The sequence below is a fragment of the Maniola hyperantus genome, chromosome 8, assembly GCF_902806685.2.
Source record: "Maniola hyperantus chromosome 8, iAphHyp1.2, whole genome shotgun sequence".
Lineage (NCBI taxonomy): Eukaryota > Metazoa > Arthropoda > Insecta > Lepidoptera > Nymphalidae > Maniola > Maniola hyperantus.
In genome coordinates, this window is record NC_048543.1 from 7,219,594 (window position 1) to 7,246,223 (window position 26,630).

At 36.7% G+C, this 26,630-nt stretch overlaps 2 protein-coding genes across 3 annotated transcripts in view; one reads left to right on the forward strand and one right to left on the reverse strand.

Moving 5' to 3' along the window:
- The window catches only part of LOC117984778 (hsc70-interacting protein-like), a 38,889-nt gene extending 12,458 nt beyond the window's left edge, over positions 1-26,431 (forward strand). The window contains exons 1-9 of one of the 2 annotated variants that reach the window (XM_034971429.2): positions 18,693-18,798; positions 18,901-19,103; positions 19,549-19,640; positions 20,462-20,670; positions 21,433-21,542; positions 22,098-22,257; positions 22,693-22,947; positions 23,396-23,540; positions 24,263-26,431. In XM_034971429.2, coding sequence (XP_034827320.1) covers positions 18,919-19,103; positions 19,549-19,640; positions 20,462-20,670; positions 21,433-21,542; positions 22,098-22,257; positions 22,693-22,947; positions 23,396-23,540; positions 24,263-24,330 — 1,224 coding nt within the window. In that variant the 5' untranslated portion in view covers positions 18,693-18,798; positions 18,901-18,918 and the 3' untranslated portion in view covers positions 24,331-26,431. Of the gene's footprint in view, positions 1-18,692; positions 18,799-18,900; positions 19,104-19,548; positions 19,641-20,461; positions 20,671-21,432; positions 21,543-22,097; positions 22,258-22,692; positions 22,948-23,395; positions 23,541-24,262 lie in introns of those variants that run through there. The other variant, XM_069500438.1, reaches the window with a different exon arrangement.
- On the reverse strand, positions 5,952-15,764 carry LOC117984777 (GATA zinc finger domain-containing protein 14-like). The gene is made up of 12 exons (XM_069500059.1): positions 15,372-15,764; positions 14,667-14,899; positions 14,347-14,445; positions 12,719-12,802; positions 12,566-12,646; positions 12,240-12,311; positions 12,042-12,125; positions 11,838-11,918; positions 10,159-10,272; positions 8,560-8,936; positions 7,380-7,510; positions 5,952-6,045 (listed from the first exon to the last, which is right to left on the reverse strand). Exons 1-12 carry the CDS (start codon positions 15,412-15,414, stop codon positions 5,984-5,986), a joined length of 1,461 nt encoding a protein of 486 aa, XP_069356160.1. The 5' UTR covers positions 15,415-15,764; the 3' UTR covers positions 5,952-5,983.
- Positions 26,432-26,630: the final 199 nt, after the last annotated feature.

Below are 26,630 nucleotides of genomic sequence, written 5' to 3' on the forward strand. Positions count from 1 at the left end.
AAATGAATATTTATAGCACTAATTAGCTGTCAGAGACCAGGTCAGTCTCAATTAATTACCACAAAGCAACAAAGTTCGATATAATTTCAATTAGGTAATATTTTGCTCCATGGGTAATATTTTTTTTTTTTGTAAAAGAATTCAGTTTTCCTGTTTGTGGCTTTCAAGTGATAATAATATGCCAACTGGACTGAAAATTATGATGAATGCGGAAAAATATAATATACTGGATGATGCTCGTGACTTTGTCTACATAGATTTAGGTTTCTTAAATATAAAATCCCGTTGGAACTTTTCGATTTTCCGGCGTGATAATTTTATTGATGTAATTAATGGTGATAATAATTTATTACATAAACCTCGCCTTGGTCTGAGAAGAACCCAACAGTCGTAAAACCTCCAGAATTTTTATTTCATCCGTAAATCTATAGCAAATAGGTAAGTATTTTACTGTCGATAACTGCGCTTTTTATTCCGAAAATCGATAGACATTAAAGATTTACATGTTACAATATTATCATTGTTACATAATTATATAGGTAATTAGGTACTTATATATAAATAAAAATCACATTTCATATTATGCATTTATCACACAAAAAATTTACACGCATATTGAATATTTTACTACATTTACTACAAAAAAAATTCGCTCCAAAAATTTTCAAGAGTAACTTAGGTCAATTCTCTCCAACATCGACATTTCACTTTCACGGCACTATTTAGTTTTAGGAATAAATTATATTAGTCCAGGCAAATGAAGCTATAAAAATGGTAAAACCTCGGAATTTTTTCGTCCAGTTGTACAAAAATTTGGGATGAAGCTTATTTTACACTCTAGTTCATTTTCTATATTGTGCCGTTGTACGTTTTTTGTTTTTTAGGGGTCCTTACATCTTCCTTATATTATCTTCACGCATAGTTCTGTATAATTCTAAAGCATTATTGTTAATATTTCTGATCTATTTGCATATAATATATCTCATTGACATTATTATTACAGCAATTATTAAGTTTTCAATGCTTTTCAAATTGTTTAACATTTATGTTATTTTTAAGCGGACAAACTATACTATATGTATAGGTGCCTGTAATGATAATTAGTGTACTCGGACTTGACAAATTATTATAATGTAATATTTTAAATGTTAATACAGTGTTTCGATGGTGTGTCATATGAAATCAATAAATTCTTGATCTGAGTAGGCACCTACTTAGTAGGTACTCACGTACACCACATATTGCAAGGTAACTTGTACCTATGACTTACAACTTCAAATTAAAAAAAAAAAAAAAAAAAAGTCTAGGTACTCTGGCCATTGTGAAACACGTAGTGTAACAATAAGTGAGTTCACAGTTTATTAAATTGTAATGGCACTTGCAAAACTTAAGCAAACTTGCACATTGCCTAAAACCTCATGCATAGTGGTGAATTGCGGAAGTTTTCTTTTGTTTCATTTCTATTATACTCCGCTACTAGCATGTAAATGGAATATAATGAATTTTTAGTAATTCGTCAGCCTGAATTCTGTAACAAATATTGAGTATTTACCTAAAAAATCTAGTGAAGTGCGAGTTTGGCTCGCACGCGTAAGGTTGTAGGTTAAAAAGCGATTTAGGTTTTTTAAGAATCCTGTGGGAACTCTTTGGTTTTTGGGGGACGAAATATAGCCATGTCCATACCTGCGAGACAAGCTGTCCTTGTACCAAATTTCGTCAAAATTGGTCAAATGAGCAGTGAAAAGCTATTCTTAACAGACACACTTTCACGTACCTATATCATAATTTAAGTTTGCATAATGATGAGCTTATCCCAAAAGTCTCATCTGTGACCAAGCAATGTAATAAATAAATAATTAACCTGCGTAAATAAATAACAAGCAGTCGGCATTCACAAGACAATACAAACGCACTCAGACGTCGAGATCTACTCGTAGAAAGGTACCTACTCGAGAGTGCTTTCATACAATTTGCACGGCATACCTACCTATCTATCTACCCTTTTAACTCAGTTTCTTTTTCTCTTAAAATCCTTTTATCTTTTCATTTTCATGATCAAAAACATCGACCGCCGACGCACCGTACCTACTTTATTGGGCATGTTTTATATTAAAAAAAACCGGCCAAGTGCGTGGCGGGTCACGCGCAGTGTAGGGTTCCGTAGTCATACTCCTTAACCTGTGAACCCTAGTTAGCCATGATAGTTTTCCTTTAAAATTGATTATATATATACTACTGCTGTGAATTTTTTCACGTTACTAGATCCCCCCCCCGGGGGGCGGGACAAAGGGGGGCGGACACTTGACTCTAATAAAAATAAGCACTTTAAAACACAATATTTTACAAACCGATCTAGAAATCAAAAAATTTGTTCCCACACCCACAGTATTTTTAAAAGACCTATTCAACGATATCCCACACTATGGGGTAGACGAGAAAAAAAAATCATCGCCACTACACAATTTTATTTCACCACTTTGTCGGCGTGATTAATATAATTATACCCATGCCAAATTACAGATTTCTAGCACTAATAGTCTCTGAGATTAACCGAGGACGGACGGACGGACAGACGGACGGACATGGCGAAACTATAAGGGTTCCTTGTTTACTACGGAACCCTAAAACCACTTTCATCTCAAACCATTTCCGGTTGCCGGTTCACTATTGAGAACGGCTGCGCGATTGCGGTAGAATGACAGCTAAAATGTCACGATCGCAATCACCCCTGATTGGTTGACGCTCGCTCACTATTGGCTGCAATGCATTGTTGCAACAAGAATAGCACAAATTCAGCCAATCACAACAATTGAGATTGTAATACACACACACACACAAGGCCACCACGCTGGCCAAGTGCTGATTGGCACACCCTTGATGACATTAGGTATGAAAATTGGCGAACCCTTAGAGGCATGCAGGTTCCCACATTTACCGCATGATAGGCCTATTTACCTAATTGCCCACAACCTCAAGTGTAAGATGCACATAACTAAAGTTTAGAGGTACCTAGGTACGTGCTCGGAATACAATATACCTACAAGTAGTATCAAGACTTAAATTAACTTTCTAATCCCAGTGGTTTAAGCCATGTCAGTCAGTTTGTTTAAAAAAGTGTGTCAATAAGCTTATACACCCTAGTAGAGTGTGTAGACTGACTAGACTACACCTTTCAATACAGTTTTAATCAAACAACCGCCTACAAAAGGCTATGAGGCCGCCCCCAGTATCGTAATTAAATATTCCAATTAGTATAGTAATAATAACGATCGTCGGGGATTTTGCTTTAACCATAGCATTGATTAATCAGTAATCGCAATGTTGTTGTCCAAATCCGAAACTCAGTTCAGCCGGCTCCACACGTGGGCCCCAACACTGTTGGCCCAACGTGTGAATCGGGAAATTAACTTTGCCAACGTTGAGGCCAATGCTAATTTCCTGATCCACAGTGGGCGAACAGTGTTGGGGTCAGCGTTGGGGCTAGGGTTGCCAGGTCGCCAAACCTAATTGTCGGACAGACCAGCCAGTTTGGCCGGACATTTGGATAGAAAGGCCGGACACCCTACATTATTGAGGATTTTGTGTCTTAGTATTAATAGGTACGACCAAATTTTTTTATGTAAAATCAAGCTTTTTCATTATTGTCATAAATCTTGTTGTCAGGCGGCACTGCCGCCTGCGGGAGCGACCGACAGTCGACTCGCCTGCGCTCGGCCACGCTCGTTTGCGAAATGTAAAAGCCTAACAAAAGCTGGACAAGCCGGACACCGTTTATTTTGGCCGGACACGCAATCAAAATGCCTTTACCTATGTCCGGCTTTATCCGGACGCCTGGCGACCCTAGTTGGGGCCAACGTGTGGAGCCGTAAAACAAAGTCAGATCACTCCGACTCCATGTGAGGTCAAATGTAGGTAAACAAGAAAGAAATCAGAGCATCCTCACTTCAAACTATTTTATCTGTCCTATCATAGTACTACCCGTATAGTGATTTTTAAAATAAGGAGCCAGAGTCTAGTTCCTAGGAACACCATACCACAGTCTACTCGTGTGACCATACTATGGTATAAAAAACAAAGTAGGTACCTAAGTATTAACACATTCACAATAATTCTAATAGGTACTTACCTACCTACTTGATTCAGATCTAGTCAAAAGCCGATTGTAAAATAGAGTTTCAGCTTTGCACTGCAACAAAAAACAAAGACTTGATGCGTCATATTACGAATTATTGGTTAATTAAAATTAATCTACATTTTATTCATGCAATAGGCTAGTTGACACTTTTTTTAAGTAGGTCTTAAACGGTTAATATTTGTCCTATTAGATCAAAAAAATTAACACTATATTTTTTAGCGCCCTAAAAACCGTAAAACTTTAATTTAAAAATATATTTTTCTTAGACAGGTGAAAACACTGTCGGCCATGTTTGGCCGATGGATTATCTGTGCTCTGACGTCATGCATTTGTAAACAACAGCATAACCTCCCAAAGTTTAATAAACATGACTTCTATGCTAGTTTACATGAAAAATATAGTAATTATCGTTATTGTATCATCCGAGAATGTAAAAACGCATCGATAAAGACCACAGGAAAGTTGTGGATTAGAGTGCCCAGTGAAATAAATATACGTAACACGCGAAGACTTGCTTAAAGGGATCCTATAATATGACTAACGACTGCAACCCAAATTTATTTTTGCAAAGATCACTTTGTTATAAGTCTTATTTAATAACTTATTCAATTTATAAAGAGAAAACGATAATTTTTTACGTTTACTATGAGTTTTTAGAAATATATAAAAACTAGCTTATGCTCGTGACTTCGCCCGCGTGGACTTCATAAATTTCAAACCCCCGTTTAGCCCACTCAGGGGTGGAATTTCAAAAAATCCTTTTCTAGTGGATACCTTCTCTTTACCTACAAAGAACACACCCACCAAATTTCATGTATCTAGGACCAGCTGTTTAGATGTTTAGGCTGTGCGTTGATATATTAGTTAGTCGGGACTTTAAATTTTATATATGGATACTACGTTAGTCCACGCGTGACATAGGGATGACATTTCTTTGTTTACATATTTAATGACGTCACATCATGGCTGACAGCGTTTTCTGCGTTTCAAATAAAAATAAAAACTGTATTTTTTAAAATTGGATTTATATATCCATCCTGCGTTTTTAATAATTGTTATTGATATATTTCGTTGTCTTAAGCAAAATACTATAATAAATAATCATTTAGGTATTGGACGAAATTAGATATGAGTCAAGTAGCCTATTTAATTAATCGTGGTCTCAATCGTGTCTGCGTGAGCGACTTATTTATTCATACCTACTCATAGTTTAATTAGCGTCTAATTCTTCTAGTCAAGCATTTACAGGAAGAAAATTGTGTTTATATTTCACAACAAACCAGATAAAATAACTAAAGCCAGACTTGTTATAACTACATAATATAAGTACAGAATTGCATTAATTAGCCTCAAGCAAGCAGATACGAATTCAGAATTTCGTTTTATTAAAATATACCTAAGCTTGAAACTATAACAAACAAATTTCTAATTTCATGAGTTGCGAATCTTACATAAGCTAAAATGAATTCTTGGGTGCTTCCGCCTAAAATATTAATATTACATTTAATTAAAATGCTTCATACGTACGAGGATCTGCCAAAAATAATCGTTGTCGACGTATTGTTCATAAATACGATTTAACAGCATGCCGTGTGTTGTTGTGTTTGTGTAGTGTTGCCGCGCTACTATCGCCCTGTGGAGATTAGAGTTTGTATCGAATTTTGTCACACGGCGAGCCTATCGCCACGATTCTCTGTGCGTGGAGTTCATTATTGCAACAATTTAGGTCATTGGTTGCAACGAATCTGGATCCTGAGTTCAAAGTTACCTAGCAATGATCTTAGCTTCAGGTTGTTTGGAAATTGAAACTTCATGATAATTTTTGTAACAATATAATCTTAAAATCCATTATCCAAATATTCCGGGCGTAGAATCGGTCGTGCATGCACCATTTCTTTGCGTAGGTATATCTGAAATATTACAAACTGTAATAATAAAATATCTATAAATGTAAAAAGGTAAACTGAATAACTGACTGACATATACAAGTAATATTACTACTATTTACGTCTAGAAATATTAAGAGAACGCCGCATTTGCATTTTCGTGAAGTCAGGATTGCCCATGAAGTGCTGGAAAACTGATGAAATATCTTCCAAATAATTGTACCTAAATTGTAAATAGTACCTTTAAAGAGATAATTAGTACCTTGTCAAAAACTAGAAATCCACCGTATATCTAATCCATATTTCCATACTAATCAAAATTATTGTAAATGTGAAAATGTGTCCGTCTATCTGTCTGTCTATCTACATATCTGCTGGATTTTCTTGCGTTTAGCCAATTTTAACGGCTTCAGAGATAACTAGCATCCCAAGGAAGGATATGAGCTACTTTGGTCACGGAAAATCAAGGAGTTCCCACAGGATTTTTAAAATCCTAAATTCACGCGGACGAAGTCGTGGTCATCATTCTATTTTCATTTCTTCCCTATTAGTTAACAAGTTTGTTTTGGTTAAAAAAATTGACAGATCAGTACCTAAATTCTTAGTGCAATTATATACGAATTCCATTATGATTCAGAAAATTTCACAAGGAAGTATTCTGATTGGTAACACATTCATCTACCTTCGGATAGATAGAGAGCCGCAAGACGAGTCAACTATGTAGCAGATTATATCTTGGTGCGTGTACAACACCATTAGGTACTTAGTAAGTAGTTAGTAGTTAGTTAGTAGAGAATAGAGATAATTGTAGCAGTTTGTGTGTAGAACATCGATCAACGGTGTGCTCAGTGGACGCAATAATCCAGCTGTCCCGCTCATCATCGCCCACAAGACCATTACAAAATGACTAATGCCTGTGAACATTGTTTGTCTATGCAGTCATTAAAGCCAAAGCCATCATCATCATCATGATCAATCCATTACCGTCCCACTACTGAGCACGGGTCTCCTGTCAGAGTGAGAAAGGTTTAGGCCATAGTTTGCCAAATAAATGTACATAGTACCTACCTACCTATCAGTTAAGTACTTAGATTAAGGATTTAAGACCCAGTTAAGCACCTATCAACAGCTGCTGGTAGAATAAGAATCTGTATCCCACCTACAATTATATTCTTACAACTTGCATAATATAATATTATATTAGCAACGATTTGCACGTATGATATTGCACAGTCATACGAATATTATATTAATAAAATGATTTCATGGGAGCTTAATAATAATATAATTATTGAAAGTATAATATCCAATGATATCTGAGCAAAATTAATACAGAGTATATTCCATTGGAAACTCACCAATACCACAACGGCGAGCGCATTTGATTTTCCCCTCGTTAAAATATGTTATGTTATTACTGCCACAGACAGGATTGTACTCAGATGTCGACGGGCAGTCCTGGACACACTGTTTCATGGCAGAACTCGTGCTGCAGTAGAAAAAACAATCAAGAAAAGTTGGCTCGCCAGTTAGTTGGATGAAAAAGACAATTAAAATGTCGGAATAGAAAGTTTTACGGACAGGCGCTTTTTGTTAATTAACTAGTGCTTCAAACCGTTTTGACTGGAACTTTTTGCTAAAAATCGGATGAAATCCATTTTTATACCCGAACCGATTACCGAATCCGGTTATTCCTCTCGGGTCTTCGGCTTCGTCTGAAGGCGAATCTACTATAGTTGGGTCATTATGAACTTGCGAACGGAGTCATAAATTATTACGATCATAGGGATGCGAGAATTTCACAGCAGTCGTTATCGATAAAAGGATGCCGTTTGGACGCAGGTAGCTAACAGATAATTTTGTATTGGTTCCCCTGGTGATTATCGACCATCGACAAATCCTTTTTTTACTGCTACACACAACACCAGGGCATCAAGTTCCAGTTCCATAAAGCCTGTAAGTGTGAGCAAGAGGTCTGATAAAAATTATTCATTTAAGTGATAATGCAATCTAGATTGATGCGGGCTAACCTGGAAGGGGTATGGCATCCTCGTACGAACGCGAAAGCGCGATCAAACGTACTGATCTTGAATAGGTGTCCTAATTAGCATTCACGCGATGATCACGTATTCTCGTTCTATTTGACGCAAGCACGCGATCACAGAGTAGACGCGATGGTCGGCATCGCTTACTCCGCGATGGTCGCGTAATTGCATTGTATTAAAACGACGCCTTACCTACACCACGGTATAACATTACCATGCCTACACTGTTCGCGCCTTTAGCTTTACGTAGGTATATCTGTAGGTCAAGATAAATTTAATTCGGTGAACAAAATGAAAAATTTTACTCGTCCTTGGCAGCAAGTTCGGATTAGATATATTAATATAGCTGTTAGGTATAACAGTCGGGTTTGTTTTGATTATTGGTTGCAAAAGCAAGGTCTAAATTAGAACAACCTTTCCTAGAATAATATACCGATAACAGATTGGAGAAAATAAAATAAAGCTGCTACTATTAGAGTAAATCACAAATTACCTTGCATTAACAAGAGGTTTCTGGGTGGTCTCGTTGGATATAGTGACAGGTAGTCCCAATATCGCCACTTTTTCAGTAGTTATGTCTGGAACGTTAGTTAGCGGATATTGCAACAAAGGCAAGTTGCCGTTCGGTAAATTGTTCAATCCGTTTGAGTCTTGAGGATTAAACGAACCGCCATTATGTAATCCAGGGTTGCCGTTCTGGAAGGTTCCCTGAGGCTCTTGAGGTTGACCTTGACTTAAGCCGGGGGTTTGTCCTTGTGGAATTCCTTGTATTGGTACTTGATTATTGGGAAACATAATTCGGTTTGGATTCTGATTATTTTGTAATCCGTTAATGTTATTCAAGCCGTTTCCTGATCCTGGATACTGGTCCTAAAAAACAGGAAGACTGGAGAAGGCAGGAACATAATCCACATACTTCCATAGGTAGTATCCATACTAATATTATAAATGCGGAAGTGTATCTGTCTGTCGGTCTGTCTGTCTGTCTACTAGCTTTTCACGGCCCATCCGTTTAACCGATTTCGATGAAATTCGGTACAGAGATAGCTTGCATCCCGGGGAAGGACAAAGGCAACTTTTGATACCGGAAAATCAAAGAATTCCCGCGGATTTTTAGAAATCTTAATCCACGCGGACGAAGTTGTGGGCATCATCTACTCGTGGTTGTATACTAACTAAGGACCACAATATAACGAAAAGTTCATACGTCTCAATTCGATGTGTGTATGTGCGAGCCAACTAAGAAATATTTTAACAGGATATAACATGACTAAAACAGCTTGTGGACGTCAGACGATAATCGGTCCTTGTAAAAATTGGTAGCCTAAACACGTGAGTACAGCCGGGACAGATATTATTTAGAACTGGTAGCCTGTTAAATACGGGTTAGAATAATAAGTAGACATTATGATGGCGGGAAGAGGGTTCGTAGTTCGTATTTGCATTAGCTGTCTACCTACCTACGTTATACAAATTCAAGTAGGTATTTTTTATTACCTTTGCCATTTACACTATGTGCCTTTTCTACAATCACACGTGATAGATATCATGAGAAGTTGACGATGCAGTCTACGATGCACGTGATATCATATTTACCTAAGCGACGATGCACGGAAAAGGGATGGCAGTAATTTTTTAACTCATACGTAGGTACAAACCATTGGAAATATCTGCACACCTCGCTGGAATACGCTTCCCCTCGCTCTTCCTCGTAGCTCGCCCATTTTCGCCTAGTACCCTAAGAGTATAATAAACACCAGTACCGTTGCCAACGCAAGCACGTTGCATGAAGTCATTAAGCCAGGTTTGCAGATATTTCCGACGGGTTATACCTACCCCCAAATACATATAATCGCTTACGACGAGGCATCGTATCGGAAGTCGGAACACAATCGCTTGGCGGCGTTACTTTTTGCCAATATAGTGTGGTAACTGTCGCCCAACAAGAACGATGCCAAATCAACCCATCTGGAAATCAATCCTACTTGCCTAACAACTAGGACAGAGTGCACCACTGTGCCAGAGAGGTCGTCTAAACTAACTAAGTATAACATTTACGCAATTTAACTTTCTCCAACCAATTAAACTTTACCTGTTCGTTCGGATATGAAGGGCGGTTTTGATAGTTAACGGGATATCCATTGTTGTTCCAATTATTGTTATTATCCAAATTACTTCCTGCTCTCGGATATTGAGGATAGTTTTGCTAAAATCAATGACACAATTATTTAAGCTCAGGCCTCAGCGCACACTACCCGAGGTCGGAACTAAATTACCTATATAAGTAAAACTGTGAATTACTTACTCTTTCGATTATTGCATATCCCGTGGAAATTTCGTAACATCCGGTCTTAGTCCGTCTACATTATTTAGAGAACCTCTGTGCAAAATTTTAGCTTTCTAGATCAAGGGGTTAAGATGAACGTTGATGAGTCAGTCAGTGGGTCAGGATTTTTCTTTTTATATTATTACCTACTAGCTTATGCCCGCGACTTCGTCCGCGTGGAATTAGGTTTTCAAAAATCTCGAGGGAACTCTTTGATTTTCTGGGATCAAAAGTAGCATATGTCACTCTTCAGGTGTTTATCTATACCCATGCAAAAAATCGCGTCAATCCGTTGCACCGTTGCGAGGTGATTGAAGGACAAACCAACGAACCAACAACCCAACAAACCAATAAACCAACAAATAAACACACTTTCGCATTTATAATAAGGAGTTATTGGTTAATGTTGGGGCATCCGTGTGTGATTTTCGCAATCCGTCCGTCCGTCTGTGAGCGGATCTGTATCTTAGTGGTAGAGAGTTAAAATTTTCAGTGTGCATTTATTACCGCCACATAAATTAACAAAATATTAAATTAAATAGTTCATAATCTTGTACGATGGTACGGAACTCTTCGTGTGCAAGTCCGACTCACCCTTGACGAAATGTGTCTCCGAACTAACCCTCTGCACGGCTTAGGCAATTTTTTTGAATTGACTATGTCTATGCAAGACGTGATCCAGACTACTTTATTCATAAAAGATAAACAAAAGCTCCTAAGGGATTTTTGACCCTTTTTATTTAAGGGTTTTTATAAAACCTAGTCAAGCGAACTTGATGTTGCATTCATTGTCAAATTCACATTAACTGTACTTACCTGCTTAAATAATTCAAAAAATATATCCATGTGGCGAACTATAAAACATGATAAAAAACTTGATTGGGCATCGATCGAGCAAAGTGAGATTGATTGCAGAAGCCCCAATATCATTCTACCTACTGATATTTTAAAATCATTATGAGACTTTTAGTTTTTAAACATATTTTTCCTATATTCGCTTAAAGGTATAGATGGATTACCGGTTCCTGGCACGTTCACAGTACTCACACAAACGCAATTTTACTACACATCATGTTCAAAAAAATCGATGAAATAGCAAAATACCTACATTAGGTTACTATTTCTCGAGATTATACCAACTCGAAGTTTTGCAAGATTTTTTCAGAAAACTGACTTTTTTCTAACTTCAAAATAAACAATTTGGTAAATTGGCGGGTGGGTTTGAAAAACAAAAATCACGCTGTATTTCATAAGTCAAAACAATATTTTCTCTCTCATGCTCATAAGCTACCTGCATGCGACAGCGATAGAGAGACTTCTTCATGACACTTGCACTTATTCATAGATTTTACACAAGCGTAGTATGTGATTGTGAATGTGTTGTACGCGCCTTCTCAAAAAAAATACCTATACATACCTAATTATTATTTATGTGCTAATATTACCTGAGGAGTGTTGGGATTTACGGGATAATTGCCTCCATTTAAATTATTATTCCCGGGATATTGCTGATTATTATTATTACCCTGTAAATATACCTACATTATTCTTCCACCGAAAAATTACATGCTTTTTTGCTGGTTTTAATATTTTACACAAATATTACTTCGTAATATTATAAAGGTAGGTATTAATATCCTACTTCATACCTGAGGGATGATTGGATTTACGGGATAGTTGCCTCCGTTTAAATTGTTAAAATCATTCCCGGGATATTGCTGGTTATTATTACCCTGTAAAGTTTATTAGTTTATAAGTTTAAGTGTTTTTGTTTTATTTCGGCTTTTTATTATTTTAAAATATGCAGGAATAATTTTTATAACTTTTTATAATTTTTAACTTCATACCTGAGGGATATTTGGATTTACGAGATAGGTGCCTCCATTCAAGTCGTTAAAACCATTTCCGGGATTGTTACCCTGTAAATAATGTAGGTACTTAATTCACAAAAATATTTATGTAGACGGTAGACTGTATTTACCTACTTTCTGCTTTTTAAAAAACTTAGGTACCTACACACATTAAAATCATAATCATATCCAACTTTATACCTGGGGAGTATTAGAATTTACTGGATAGTTGCCTTCATTTCCAGGATATTGCTAAAAGAAGGCGCACGTCTTAACCATTAGGCTATCACCGCTTTTTACCTATCCTTCATCTTATTTCTTACCTGGGGGATATTAGGATTTACTGGATAGTTGCCTCCATTAAAATTATTAAAATCATTCCCAGGATATCGCAGATTGTTACCCTGAAAATAAACCAAGCAAATGACTCCGTACTTCTACTTTTTAAAGACTTTGAATAAACATACTTTACTTACCTGGTGGGGAGGATTAGGGTTTACAGGATAGTTGCCCCCATTGAAATTGTTAAAATCATTTCCGGGATGTTGATGATTGCTACCCTGAAAAATAATACATTAAGTCATCATCATTAACCGATAGACGTCCACAGCTGGACAAAGGTCACTTGTAGGGACTGCCACACGCCACGGTCTTGCGCCGCCGCCTGAATCCAGCGGCTCCCTGCGAGTCGTCTGATGTCGCCGTCCACCTAGTGGGGGGTCTTCCAACGCTGCGTCTTCCGGTGCGAGGTCGCCATTCCAGCACTTTGGGACCCCAACGTCTCGGTCGGTTTTACGAACTATGTGCCCTGCCCATTGCCACTTCAGCTTTGCAACCCGTTGAGCTATGTCGGTTAATCTAGTTCTCCTAAGGATCTCTTCATTTCTGATTTGATCACGTAGAGAAACTCCAAGCATAGCTCTCTCCATCGCCCGCTGAGTGACTCTGAGCTTTCTTATGAGGTCCATAGTTAGCGACCATACATTAAGTACATATTAATAAAATTTGACTTTTAAACGATAATCGTACCTACCTACTCGTAACTTCCTAGTCAGTTTTGCTCGTCTTTTTGGTAAAGAAAGATCTTTTAAAATACCGTAACACCAACATTATATTCTTGGTATAATTATGTAAGTATAGTTTTTTTTTTTTTTTCTTTTTTTTTTTTTTAAAGAATATTAGCCATGTTAAATGACTAATATTCCCCTTTCCTCTCCAATTAAGCGTCAGGCTTGTGCTAGGAGTAGGTACGACAATAGTGCAACGGACGGGGTTTGAACCGTCGTCGTCGACCTTTCGGTTTTCAGTCCACTCCTATACCGGTTGAGCTATTGAGGTTTTTGATAGTATTTTATTACTAAACCAGCTTAGGTTAATATGCTTTCACATTTCACATTTGTAAATTTCAAACCGCTATTTATCCCTAACGAGCGACCACGCACTCATATGATCCGAATCCGTGAAAATACGGATATAAAAAATATCTACGTCATTTGTGTCATAAGCTACCATACAAATAGTTCTATGACTACTTCGGAACGTATTTTCTAGGACTCGGATCGGATGAGTGCATACCCGCCATAAGGGTTGAATTTTTCAAAAATCTTGCGGAAAAAAGCGGATGCCTACGTCATAATAACTATCTGTTACTGTGTGCCAAATAGCCCGATCCGTGCAGTGATTTGAACTGTGCGTTGATAAATCAGTCAGTCAGTCACCTTTCCTTTTATAAGTATATTACTTAGATAAAGGTTTTTCGTGAATGATTTTTAAACCGTTTACGTATATTACGAGGCATTTAATTTTTCAGTAGGTAACCTAACACAATTTTTTATATATTTTTTGTTTTCAAATACTAAGTAGGAAAAACTTTCAATTAATATTTGAGGTGTGTAAGTATCTACAGTCAACAAACTCAGCAAATCCTACCTAGGTACCTATACCTATACTCATAAATCATCCTTAATTATCTAATTGAGTGCTAGCGCCTAAAGAGGAGCAACCGCTACAAAACAATATCCTACACCTAATTTGCTAAAAGTCCTCGGACTGATCGCAAATCATAATTTAAAAAATCTAATGGTCAAATGAAATATTTACCTACCTGAACATTTTGACCGGGATAATTTTGTGGGCTATCAGGATAACGAATTGCCGCGTCCCAGTTTCCATTGTTCCAATTATTTTCTTGAGGATTGCCTATCTGAAACATTTTACAAGCAAATTAATGCTCGTACTAAGTACTTATATTTTCAGAAACTCAAAATTAGAATTCGTCACACTGTATTCAAAATTCGAATACTTACTTTCAGTAAGTCAGTCAGTCAGTCAGTGACATACGGGTGTGCGGGGCGTACCCCGGCTCATACCCCATTGCCATCTCGAGCTATCTATAATAAATTATCGAAGAAAATAAATACTTACTTGATTACCGTTGTTAGGATAATTCTGAAAATTACCAGGACTTAGTCCGCCAATATTGAAATTCGGGAAAAAACTGTGTATGTTCATAATACCGTCAATATCTAAAAATCTATTTACTAACGAAGGCGACGGTGTGGTCGTACTATTTGCCGTCGCATCTGTGGTGGTATTGGTCGCTTTATCTGAATCTTTATCGACAGTTTTCGTATCATACTGATTCAAATTAAAAAAAACTGTAACAGTAGTTTTGTAATTAGGTGAGTAATCCAGTACAAAAAAAGCAAGGCCAAGTGGTTAAAATATCGCTCGGCCTCCTATTTTCGATTATATTATTTCGAGTTCAGGATTCGATCCCGGGAACCAACCCTTAATTTTTGTGGTACCCCACGTAGCGTTTGAAGCGATTCACTTGCTTCAACGATGAGTAAAAAAAAGTGAAAACCTAGCATGCCTGAGAGTTCGCCGAAATATTCTCAAAGATGTGTGAAGTCTGCCAGTCTGCACTGGGCCAGCGTGGTGAACTATGTGCCTAAACCTTACTTATACGAGCATTCTGAGAGGAGACCCATTCGCAGTAGGTATCTAGTGGAATAATGATGATGATGAATGAATTGAAATATCGGGAATTATAAAACTGTTTGATCGAATCGCATTTTTTTAAATTTAAATATTTTCACTAGGTACTTATTATTAGATATAACTCACCTATTGCTACGCACAGAACAGTTGCTGAATTTATAGAAAACATTTTCGTCACAAAACTAAGAGACTACACTACCCACTACAATACGGTCATAATCTATTATGCCTGCATTAAATTAATAAAAAAATGGTTTTGTCACTATTATTGGTAGGTAGATATCATAATATCCCTAATGGGTTTTTAACTACTTCGTAAAACATTAGGTAGATGGGAAATTGTTATTCTTTCTAAGAACATTATCAATCAATTCATTAAAAGAATTTGGGGAAATTCAGACCGGTGACCCCAGCCTATAGAAGCGGAAAACTGGAAATGGTAGGTTTATCTAATTATGTACCTACTGTACAAATCATGACCGCGTGAAATGGTGGTAAGAATGTTAGAAAACTTATATTAAGTACGCGCATTTCCGCGCCGGACCGACAGACTGATCCTTTGCGCAAAAAACGAGCCAGCCCTTCTGTCATCGGATGAGGATATTAACCGCGGTGAAAATACATATGTACCGTTAAATTTTATTAGGACTAAGACTCCATGGTCCCAGGGCCTTACGCCGCTTACAGGTTTCAGCCATTTCTGCTGTGGCTAATGGCACCCGGTCTTGATGCTGTCTCCCTGATATGACACGGGACCCAATGTGTCAACGCACGTTGCATCCCACATTAGTACCTGTCCCTGTTCCGAGGATACTAGCGTCAATCCCAGGTCTCTTGCCATCATCCCGATTTCCGACTAATCCTTGCCGGCTCGGCTTCAGCGATTTGATGTACTTATTGAAGTTGGTTTTAAGTTTTTCTCTCAAGTCTGTCTGTTTGAACGGGGTAATCTTCAGAAGACAATTAGAGGATTATCCCCTTGGTCAATCCTCTAATACAATGGTGCTCCATAAACATTTTAGCACCGTTGAGTCGGTGCCATTTTGTTTGTTCACAAGTTTACAAAATCTATTAAAAATATGCTCCTGAAAAAAGCATATTACACAATTGAAGATTATCTAAATGATAAAAGAGCGTGGATTTGACCTGCAGCTCGTTCCAGCAACGCACAAGACTGCAAATACTATTTTATATATGGCATAATCTTGTACCTATATCAAATATTTGAAAAGAGCAACCGCCGAGTTTCTTGCTGGTTCTTCTCGGTAGGAAAGGCATTCCGAACCAGTGGTAGATGCATCCGACCATTCGAAAGTACTTGTAAAAGTTTATTTGAATAAAAAAAAATATTTATTTATTATTTATTTATTTATGTTCAATGATCCGGGTCTATACAAATCAAATTCCCAGTATATAGGTACGTATAGTCTATGCATACGAATAATAGGTATAATATAAGTTATATGTACAGACCCTTGGATGAATGATTAGGTACCGACCAATTTCCTTGTGCCTCCTTCAAACTACTTGACAATGGCAAAATCATGTCAAAAAGCATTGTGCTGTCTGTCTGGCAATGGTCTGGCACTATAGAAAGCCACCGCCACCAAACAAGAGAAGAAGAATCGACCAGTGTTGCCAGTGGCAGATGGCAAATGTAACATGAGACAGCTCAAAAAGTAACATTTTCACGTGAAAAGTAACATTTTTGATAATATAATTACGTATAAATCTGTAGGTACCTACTAATATTATGAATGCGAAAGCGTGTCTGTCTATCTACATTATTACCTTACCTTTTAACGGTCTATCTTTTTAACCAGGTACTAACTATACAGAGAAACTTGCATCCCGGAAACAGGCTTAGACTTTTTATCCCGTAAAATCAAAGAGTTCCTACCGGACTTGTGAAAACCTAAATAAATGCGGGCAAAGTTGTGGGCGCGGCATCAATAACTAATACTGAACAAAACGCGAGCGAAGCGAGCGCAAAAATTTTGGTATATTAACGAACAAATCTGTAGGTATCTACCTACTAATAAGGTAGTCTACTACCTAATAAGAAAGGGGAGGCCAAACTGCATCTCCAAGCCTCAGTAATTCAGAATTCCTGCGGCTGATTACTAAAGCCAACCCACATTAAATTAAAACCCATGACTTCATTAAAAACCTAACACATAAGTGATTTTTATGCTTTTTTATGCCATCAGTCAAAGAGCGTTTTTCCGTCAGTCATACGTCAGTCCAACAAAAACAAGTACGCCAACACGACGAACGAAAACTTTTTTGGATGCGTTCCGTTTTACAATTTATTTATTTATATTACCTAATTATATTTTGGTTTCTGGAAAAAATTTGATCTTTTTTATAAAGTCCTAAAAGTAACGTAAAAGTAACATTTTGAGTCGTGTAAGATGGAGGTAACATGAGAAGGTCAAAAGTAACGTAAAATGTTACAAAAGTAACAGTCTGGCAACGCTGAGAATCGTACAGTGCGACAAGGCTATCTTGGCGCGTGGCAAAAATCGCAACTAGCCAAACCATAGCCAAACACCGTGTGTAAAAAGTACTCTGTGGTGTTTACCGATGCTTGCTGAAGTTGATTGCCGAAAGCATTGACAGATATGTACAGATTTGCAACTAGCGTGGCCCCCTCAGTCCCTCTCGCTCAAGCAGATTTTCTTACTTGTGAAATGTCATTCCTTCTACACTTCACATTGTTTGTCAAATACTCACGTACAAATACATTTTGACAAACAAAAAAAGTGGCCACGGTGATAAGGACAAAACATAATCATTTTGTCACGTTCTAACAAGAGCTTAATTGTATTTAGCTATCTCACCCTAACAGTAAGTGTCACAATAGGGCTACTTCTAACAGTCCTTATTCTGAGGCTGCAAGTGTCTGGTGACACCATTAAAATCAGTCAAAATCATAGAGTAGACTATGAAGTAACGTAGTATGAAGTAAAGTAGGGTAGTTAACGAAGTAACAACATAACAAGAACTCATCAGTAACTTAGTAACTCCAATATGTCAAAGTCAAATGTGTCAAATAATTTGATTTTACTGTGCTGCCACTTTAGGATAAAACTAAGCAGGTTAATTTTTGGGGTAAATAATGCCAAAATATATCTTTTGGTGTGAAATTAAAAGATTACTTAGGTACTGCATAAAAATTAAAATGCACTTGATATGTATAATTGACTTTATTCAACTAAAAAAGATATGGTATATAGACGTACAGACAGATATCAATATAATGACAATCTCTGCACCAGTCTATATAAGCGGATTTAATTTATTATTATAACCACTAAAGATTAGGGAATATTTTCTTTAAATCTTGAAATCAAATGTAAAAATATAATAATTTAATAATAATTTAATAAATTATTGTAAACAACCTTGGGGTAAAATGAAATTAAGACTGATAACACTGTTTTGACAGAAGTGATATTAGTCGCAAAAGCAAATTGCAAAACTCCATGATCCATCGGAAATCGGAATATTCTTGAACACTTGAAGTTAATAATTTCTGTTGTTGAAAAAGGTAATTTAAAATCTTTTCACAGCTAACTTTCAAAGCTGTTTAATTTAATTATATTTTTCTATTTATTTGTGTAAGTAAGTAACATATGCATTTTGCCGGCAGCATTGCAGAGGTGTGAAAATGAGTTGCCCATTCAGCGAGGAGCAGTTAACGCAGCTAAAAACGTTTGTGGACCTTTGCACGGCCCAGCCACAAATATTGAACCACCCTAAATTATCTTTTTTCAAAGATTATTTATCGCAGCTCGGCGTCACCATTCCAACTGCTACTTTCGAACCTAAAACTTTTTCGGCCTCCGGTGACAGGTATGTAGAGTATAAACAAACGAATATCTATTATGTTAATGAATATTTTGCGCACAATAAAACGTCTTAACCAATATCTTGCTGTTGACTAAATAAAATTGTATGGATTGAACTCAACATTTTTTGGCCCATTTAGCTTATCAATTTAAAAAAATTGTATGAAGTCTATATTATGTTAATTATGTGGTTAATTCTATTGTACATATGCTATAATTTGCCTTAATCGGGTAAAAATAAAATACTTCATTATATTTGAATATATAATGTGAGCTTTTGGTTAGCCCGTAATTAACATCAAAATGGCGTCAGGCCAACCTTATAATACACCAGCGGAAATTATGCTTAAAAATTATGAGTGTGAGTTTATGAAACCACTTACTTTTATATCATCTCAAGTTTTACCGAGTCACAAAAATGATGTTTATTAAAATACTTGTTCATCTAGCAAGTCCAATAAGGCTAATGCAGAAGACAATGCAGCTGCATCGTCAGGGGAAGAGTCAGATGCAGAATCTGATGTGGAGCTAGATATGGAAGGTAATTTATATCCTGACTAGCCTGTCTTTGCCTGCGACTTCATATGACTACAGGTTTTCAGGGTTTATGAAAATCTTCAAGGGGCCCTTTTTTCTGGGACAAAAGTATCCTGTCCTCCTTTATGTAGAGTCCACCTTCCGGCTCTTGTTTCCTGCCACATATAACCTAAATATCTTCAAGAGAAAGGGGTGATTTATCCCAACATGTGGTGGGTGTTGGCCGTGCCACGTACGAGGCGCGGACGAGGCAGAGATTCAATACATCACAAACATTTTATATGATGATGTTAATGCTTCACCATGTGGCGTACGTGCACGGACACGGACGCCACGCGTTGGCGTAAATCGTCACTAAATAGGCATCTTCTAGGCAAGCACCCTCCAGCCTAGACCTCATTGTTGCTTTTTATCAACCATGATTACCGACAAGCACAAGCTTAGCTTGCAATAAAAGAAAAGTTCAAGCTTTGTGTCAAAGCTTTCAAGCTGATTAATAATTAGACACTTTCACTTTTTTCTGCAGTTCACATCTTATTCTTGCTTTTTATATTGAAACATCTTTAGCGCTAATCTATAATATTTTAGTCTAATTTTAACTACATTATAGTGAGTTTTCCTTTTTTGATTCATTTATAATGCCTTTGTTATAAACATGAAAAATAGAAGAATTCACCTGCTGTTTTACCTCCTTAGGGAATTTACAAAAATCCTTGATGCTTACATTATAAATACTGTCAATAACATTGAATAGAATACAATGTTTTATATTGTTACCTTACTTGTTTTATTGTCAGGTTAAAAAAATAACTATTATAATATCAGGTGTCATAACGGATACATCAGAAGCTAATCAAGACATGGGCGATGATTCAAAGGAAGTGACAGATGAAGAGCGCGACCAGTCTGATGAGAAGCGCACTGAAGCAATGAAGGCCTTTGCTGAGCAGCAGTTCGATGAGGCCATCACTTTATACACTGAGGCCATCAAACTTAACCCCCAGAGTGCACTGCTTTTTGCTAAAAGGGGGCAGGTAAGCAATTTACTACAGTGCTATATCTAATAACCAAAACAAGTGTGAGTTGGACTCTCACTCAAAGGGTTCCATGCTTTGATACAAGAATAACTGGGCGGTCTATTTGGCTTCTGGAGCGAGCTTGTATGGCTGGAGTGAAGACTTCGGTGGGGAGGGGCGATGCACGCACAACAGACGGATAAGTTTAAGTGCGGAAACCAGCCCAGAGTGAAGAAGAAGAAGAAGATACAAGAATATTAACACATTTTGATATTTTTCCATTTTTAGTTTTTTAGTTGTTATAGCGGCAATAGAAATACACATTCTATGAAAATTTCAACTCTCTACCTATTGCAGTTCACAAGATACAGTCCGCTGACAGACAGACGGATGGATAAATGGTCAGCTGAGTCTTAGTAATAGGATCCCATTTGAACCCTTCGAGTACGGAATCCTAAAAGCAGCTAACTGCAAAAACCGCACCAAGGATTCCGTACTTAGGTATTTTTTTCGACACTGCGCGATAAATCAAAAACTATTATGCATAAAAATAAATTAAAATCTGTTTTAGAATGTACAGGTGAAGCTCTTTGATATGCCAATTTTCATGATTCTTGGTAAACAGGAAGTTCCCTTAAATTAGGTTTTCTTGACAGACATGACAGACGGACAGACATACACTTGTATGTCTGACAATGAAGTGATTCTAAAAGGGTTCCTTTTTGGAACCCAGTTGTATATTGTTTATTTTAACTTCATATTTTTTTTTTGTATTTGCAGGTGTTCCTAAAACAAAACAAGTTACACGCTTGCATCAAAGACTGCACCCGTGCCTTGGAACTCAACTGTGACAGCGCTGCGGCATACAAATTTCGGGGGCGCGCCTACAGGTACATGCAGAGGCGAACTTATCATCTTCATCATCTCCACATTATTGAGTTCATGTCTCCCCTCACCATTTTCATTTCAATTTTTTAATCAATGTGGTTCTGTGGTGGTGTCTGTCTGTCTGTCTGTCACGACAGAACTGCAGTGCTGCGAGAGGTAAAGTATGAGCTGTCATGGGCAGTACCGATCTACCCTCTTGTTTTTCAACTGAGTCGAAATATTGACAGTTAAAAATCACCTAATTAATCGACTTATGTAGCCGTTTTATACAATACAATATGTTGTTAAAACGAAATAAGCCAAAAATGATTAGTGTATTGTGCCATGTTCTAAGCAATGTATAAATGAATTGTGAATAGCTCTGAAAAGTCAGAAGTGCATGCCCAGAACCAAATCCTGGACCAGTTGAATGTGAGCGCAGTCTTAACCACTAGCTATCACCTTACTGGGTAGTTACAGTTTCATTATAAATATTAATTAGTATAGTATAGATAAGTATTAATTTTAATACTCCCTTGTAAATAATTTACTTACCGTTTTTTTATTTCCATTGATAGGCTTCTGGGCAAGTTTGAAGAAGCTTGTCATGATCTTTGCGAATCACTCAAGATAGACTACGATGATCAAACTAATGAATGGCTCAGTGAAGTGAAGCTTAACGCTGAAAAACTGCGTCAGCACAAACTAAGCCTGCAACGCAAGAAGGAAGAAAAAGAGGTATGAATACATGTCAAAACCCAAAGTAGTAAACTGGAGATTTTTTAAATAAAATTACTAGATAATAGTTGAGACTTTGTTCGGGTGGTTTTAAAATTCCTGTAGGTTCTATTTGATTTTCCGGGTCTCTGAAGTTTAGGCTGTAGCCCTCCACCACATTAACCAACTGCAGATAGGCATACTTTTGACAATGTTATATAGAACTGTCAGGTATGCAGATTTCCTCATGATTTTGCTTCACCATTTAAGCAAGTGACATTTAATTGCTTGAAAACTTTCCCCTCCACAAAGGATTTTTTTTTCGTACTATAAATTATATTGACTGAATAACTTTTCATTCCAATTATTATTTCTTTCCAAGCTATGGATGGGCGAGTCTCAGTCGCACTTGGTCGGTTTTTTTTATTAGTAAGACCCATTGTTTTTTGTTTGTAGCACCGTGAGAAGTTGCGCCGCGCCCGCAAGGCGCAGGAGGCTCGCGCGAAAGCGGCCAAAGAACAGGCCGAATCGCAGTCCTCCTTCCCCAACGTGTCCCCGGGCATGGGAGGTATGGGCGGAATGGGAGGCATGGGCGGCATGGGCGGCATGGGAGGCATGGGAGGCATGGGCGGCGCGGGCGGCCTGGGAGGCTTCGAGAGTGCCGACTTCATGAAGCTGCTCTCTGACCCTGAGATTATTGCAGCTTTTAAGGTGATTCCTTATCACTTGGTTTTAAAATAACACCATATTTAGGGTTCCTTCCGGACCCTATTACTAAGCTTCCGCTGTCCGTCCGTCCGTCTGTCTATCAGCGGGCTGTGTCTCTAATAGGTAGAGAGTTGAAATTTTCACAGAATGTGTGTTTCTTTCTATGTGGGTTTACTCACGTAAGTAGCTTACGTGAGTAAACCCACACTAACTTACGACAAATTTACTAATTTAAACACTCTTATAAGAACACTATCTTATTCCCGCTACTTCGTCCGCGTGGACTACACAAATTTCAAACCCCTATTTCATGCCCTTAGGGGTTGAATTATTAAAAATCCTTTCTTAGTGGATGCCTGCGTCATAATAGCTATCTGCATGCCAAATTTCAGCCCGACTCACTCGGCTTTCCCTAGACAGACTATAATCAATATTTTATTCATTTATTTAGGATCCTGAAATCGCGAACGCGTTCTATGACGTGTCCGCGAACCCGGCTAACTTCATCAAATATCAAAGCAACCCCAAAGTAGCTGCTGCTTTGGAACTGCTCAAGAGTAAATTTGGCGTGGGAGGAGCTACTGCTGCGCCTGGAGGTATATCATTTTTTAATAATTTTTATTAATTAGGATGTTCACAACCTAGAAATCTTTTTTTAGGGTTCTGTACCTCACAAGGAAAAAAGGAACCCTCATAGGATCACTTTGTTGTCTGTCTGTCACGAAAATCTACTATAGGGTACTTCCAATTTACCTAGAATCATGAAATTTGGCAGGTAATTAGGTCTTATAGTACAGGTACAGGAATAAATCTGAAAACCAATTAATATTTCAGTTTTCAAACTAACCGTCGTACTCAGAGACGCTAATTAAAACGAGACAGATTTATGTGAGAGATATAGCTATGTCTCGTTTTAACTAAACTTAAGTAACGATTAAGCGACTCAGTACGGCGGTAAGACAATTATACCAAGTGGGATATATGAAAGGGCTTTACCTGTATATTCTAAAAACAGATTTTTATTTATTTTTATGCATAATAATGAGATAATGGGATCTTGATGTTTTACCAGTCAGTAGTCACCACTTATAAATAACTAGATGATGCCCGCGACTTCGTCTGCGTGGATTTAGGTTTTTAAAAATCCTGTTGGCAGTGGAGACTCTTTGATTATCCGGGACCAAAAGTACCCTATGGCCTTCTCCAGGATGTAAGCTATTTCTGTACAAGGATGGACCGTAAAAATTTAGTAGACAGACAGACAAACACTTTCGCATTTATAATATTAGTATGGAAATATGCTTACTTTACTTTTCAGGTTTTGATGGTGCTAAATCCGGTGCTGGGGCAAAAACTACAGGCGACGATGATGTTGGCTTGGACTAGCCAGTCCTTACATGGCTTAGATTATTTACACATCACGATATTTTTGGCTATGGTAAATGGTGTAAGGGTGTGAACATCATAAAAATTAGTAGTCTTAGTTAAAGTCTATTTTTTAATCCCAGAGATTAAAATGACAGCTAGAAATGTCAAACTTAAAAATAATGATATCATCTTAACAAAAATAGTGCTGTCGAACGATTTTAATTAAAATCGTAAATAAAATAATATTCCATGCATAACGAATAAAATAAAGATACGAAATGTGTAAATATGAGATTTAAAAGTAGCACATATTATTTCAAAGACTTAAAGAATAAATAATAATAATTAGTAACAAAAAATAATTCACCTAAGGAATTTTTCAATAGTAATTATTAAAAATCATAAATTGAGTATCAGCCCATACTTATTTCATTTGAATTGGAATATGTTGTTGTTTCATACACATCTGACAAGAATACACGAAACGTCATTTTTATTTCCGGGATTAAAAAATAGACTATAGGGACTGTTTTATCATGCAAATAAGTTTGCCTTGAATGGGTTAACTGACTGCGCCAGGGGGAATAAAATAATATCTCGCTTGCATCTTAAGCCGGGTATTCATAATTATGGAAGTTTAGGTAAAGTTCGAGGTTTTAGTGTGTATACGATCTTGAGTTTACCTACGAATGTAGAGATAAAGGTGGATCGGACGCTCCCTATAGTCGTAAAAATGTTTTGACATTTGTGAAAGACCATAGAATGTAACTTGGAATGAAACTGAAATAAACAATAAAATTAAAATTATTTACATAAAGTGTTTTAAAAAAATACGTAAATCTTTTAGAGGTGTAAAATAATATGAAATAATATATTGCGACTATTCTTTTTGCGCTTACTTTATTGTAGCATGCAATTTCTAATTATTACAAAAGGTTTCGAAAACAGTTACGTTCTGTCTTTTTCTTTTTAATAGTGTTATAACCATTTAATTACTGAATTTAACCAGCTTTATTCGATTTTAATAGTAATTAAATATTGTGTTAATGATATTTTATCAAATCGACCAAATACTGATACAAACTTGAATCGATCTATCGTAAGTATCGAGTACCGAGTCGTATGGTTACTAGTTACGACGCGATGACAAATGTCAAAACGGGCCTCTTATATTTTTACGACTATAATTACCTTTGAAGCAAATATCTGCTTTATAGCTATCCCACTTTGACTGCCGAGCGCAAAGTCGGACACCACCACTCTTCTAATTTGGTAGTTGAAGTCGGATAGCGATAAGTAGGTATTTGTGTCAAGTAGGTATTAGGGGCGGTCGATCCACCTTTATCAAATTCTATAAATTCGTGCGGTTACCATAACTGACAGTCGTAACAGTGAACCGGCATATCCTCTGCTAAAACTGCCTTTGATTCTATCAATCTTTCAGTCTCATAAGGCTAGGCTTGCGAACCGTTACCTGTATATATCTTTTTTATAAAAACGTGCAATAGTTACTGACAGCTCACTAGTCTCTACTCGGCTTCTAATGTACAGTCCCATAATAATAATTAATCAAAAATAAAATATGCACTGTTTGTTTCTTTTACTGGATTATATAATATATTCAAATGAAGAGTTTTTTAATAGCTACATTCCAGTTTCTACAAACCTGCATATTACAAATTCACAATTCGGATATACTTATTTTTTTTTGTTAATGACACACATCCCACCCTGTTTTATATTCTTATTTTATTACAAACAAAAATGTTATTTCTCCTTATGTTAATCTAGTGGTTAGGCCTTTCAAAAGTAGAGAAAAAAAATATTGCTCTAAGCCAAACCATCATGTGTTAATTTATGTACGTAAAAATAAATATATTTACTGAATAAAAATTATATACTTACTTAACTGTGTACAATATAAACTTAGTATTTGCATTTGCATTTATTTTGATCAAATTCAATCCATATAATTATTTTAACGAACCTATTGTTTCTTATTTTCAATGTTATTTTCACTTAAGATTTATATTTTGTAAATTACCAGATTATTTGGTTCACCAAAAATGTAGGTAACTACTTTAATATTATTCTAGTAATAAATGTATGAGTATTTGTATCTTGATGTTTAATTTTAGTGAAATTTTTTAAAAAAGCATTAAGGTGCTGTGGTTAGCTTATTTTTCTTCTCTCTTACACATTCTAATATTTTCAATGATTGTGAAAGAATCAGTACACTTTTTCACAATAATTAATGTGGCTCGGCCAAGTCCTAAACAATAAAATGACGTTCATTTTATACAATTTTTATCGTAATA

Bases quoted from the DNA above. Each gene is read 5' to 3' on its own strand.
- LOC117984777 (XM_069500059.1), bottom strand. From the start codon at position 15,414: ATGTTTTCTATAAATTCAGCAACTGTTCTGTGCGTAGCAATAG. The intron at 12,803-14,346 runs GTAGGTAAATAT...ATTATTTTTCAG, and splicing joins ATCCCGGTCAAAATGTTCAG to GGTAGCAATCATCAACATCC. The intron at 11,919-12,041 runs GTATGAAGTAGG...GTATATTTACAG, and splicing joins TAAATCCAATCATCCCTCAG to GGTAATAATAATAATCAGCA.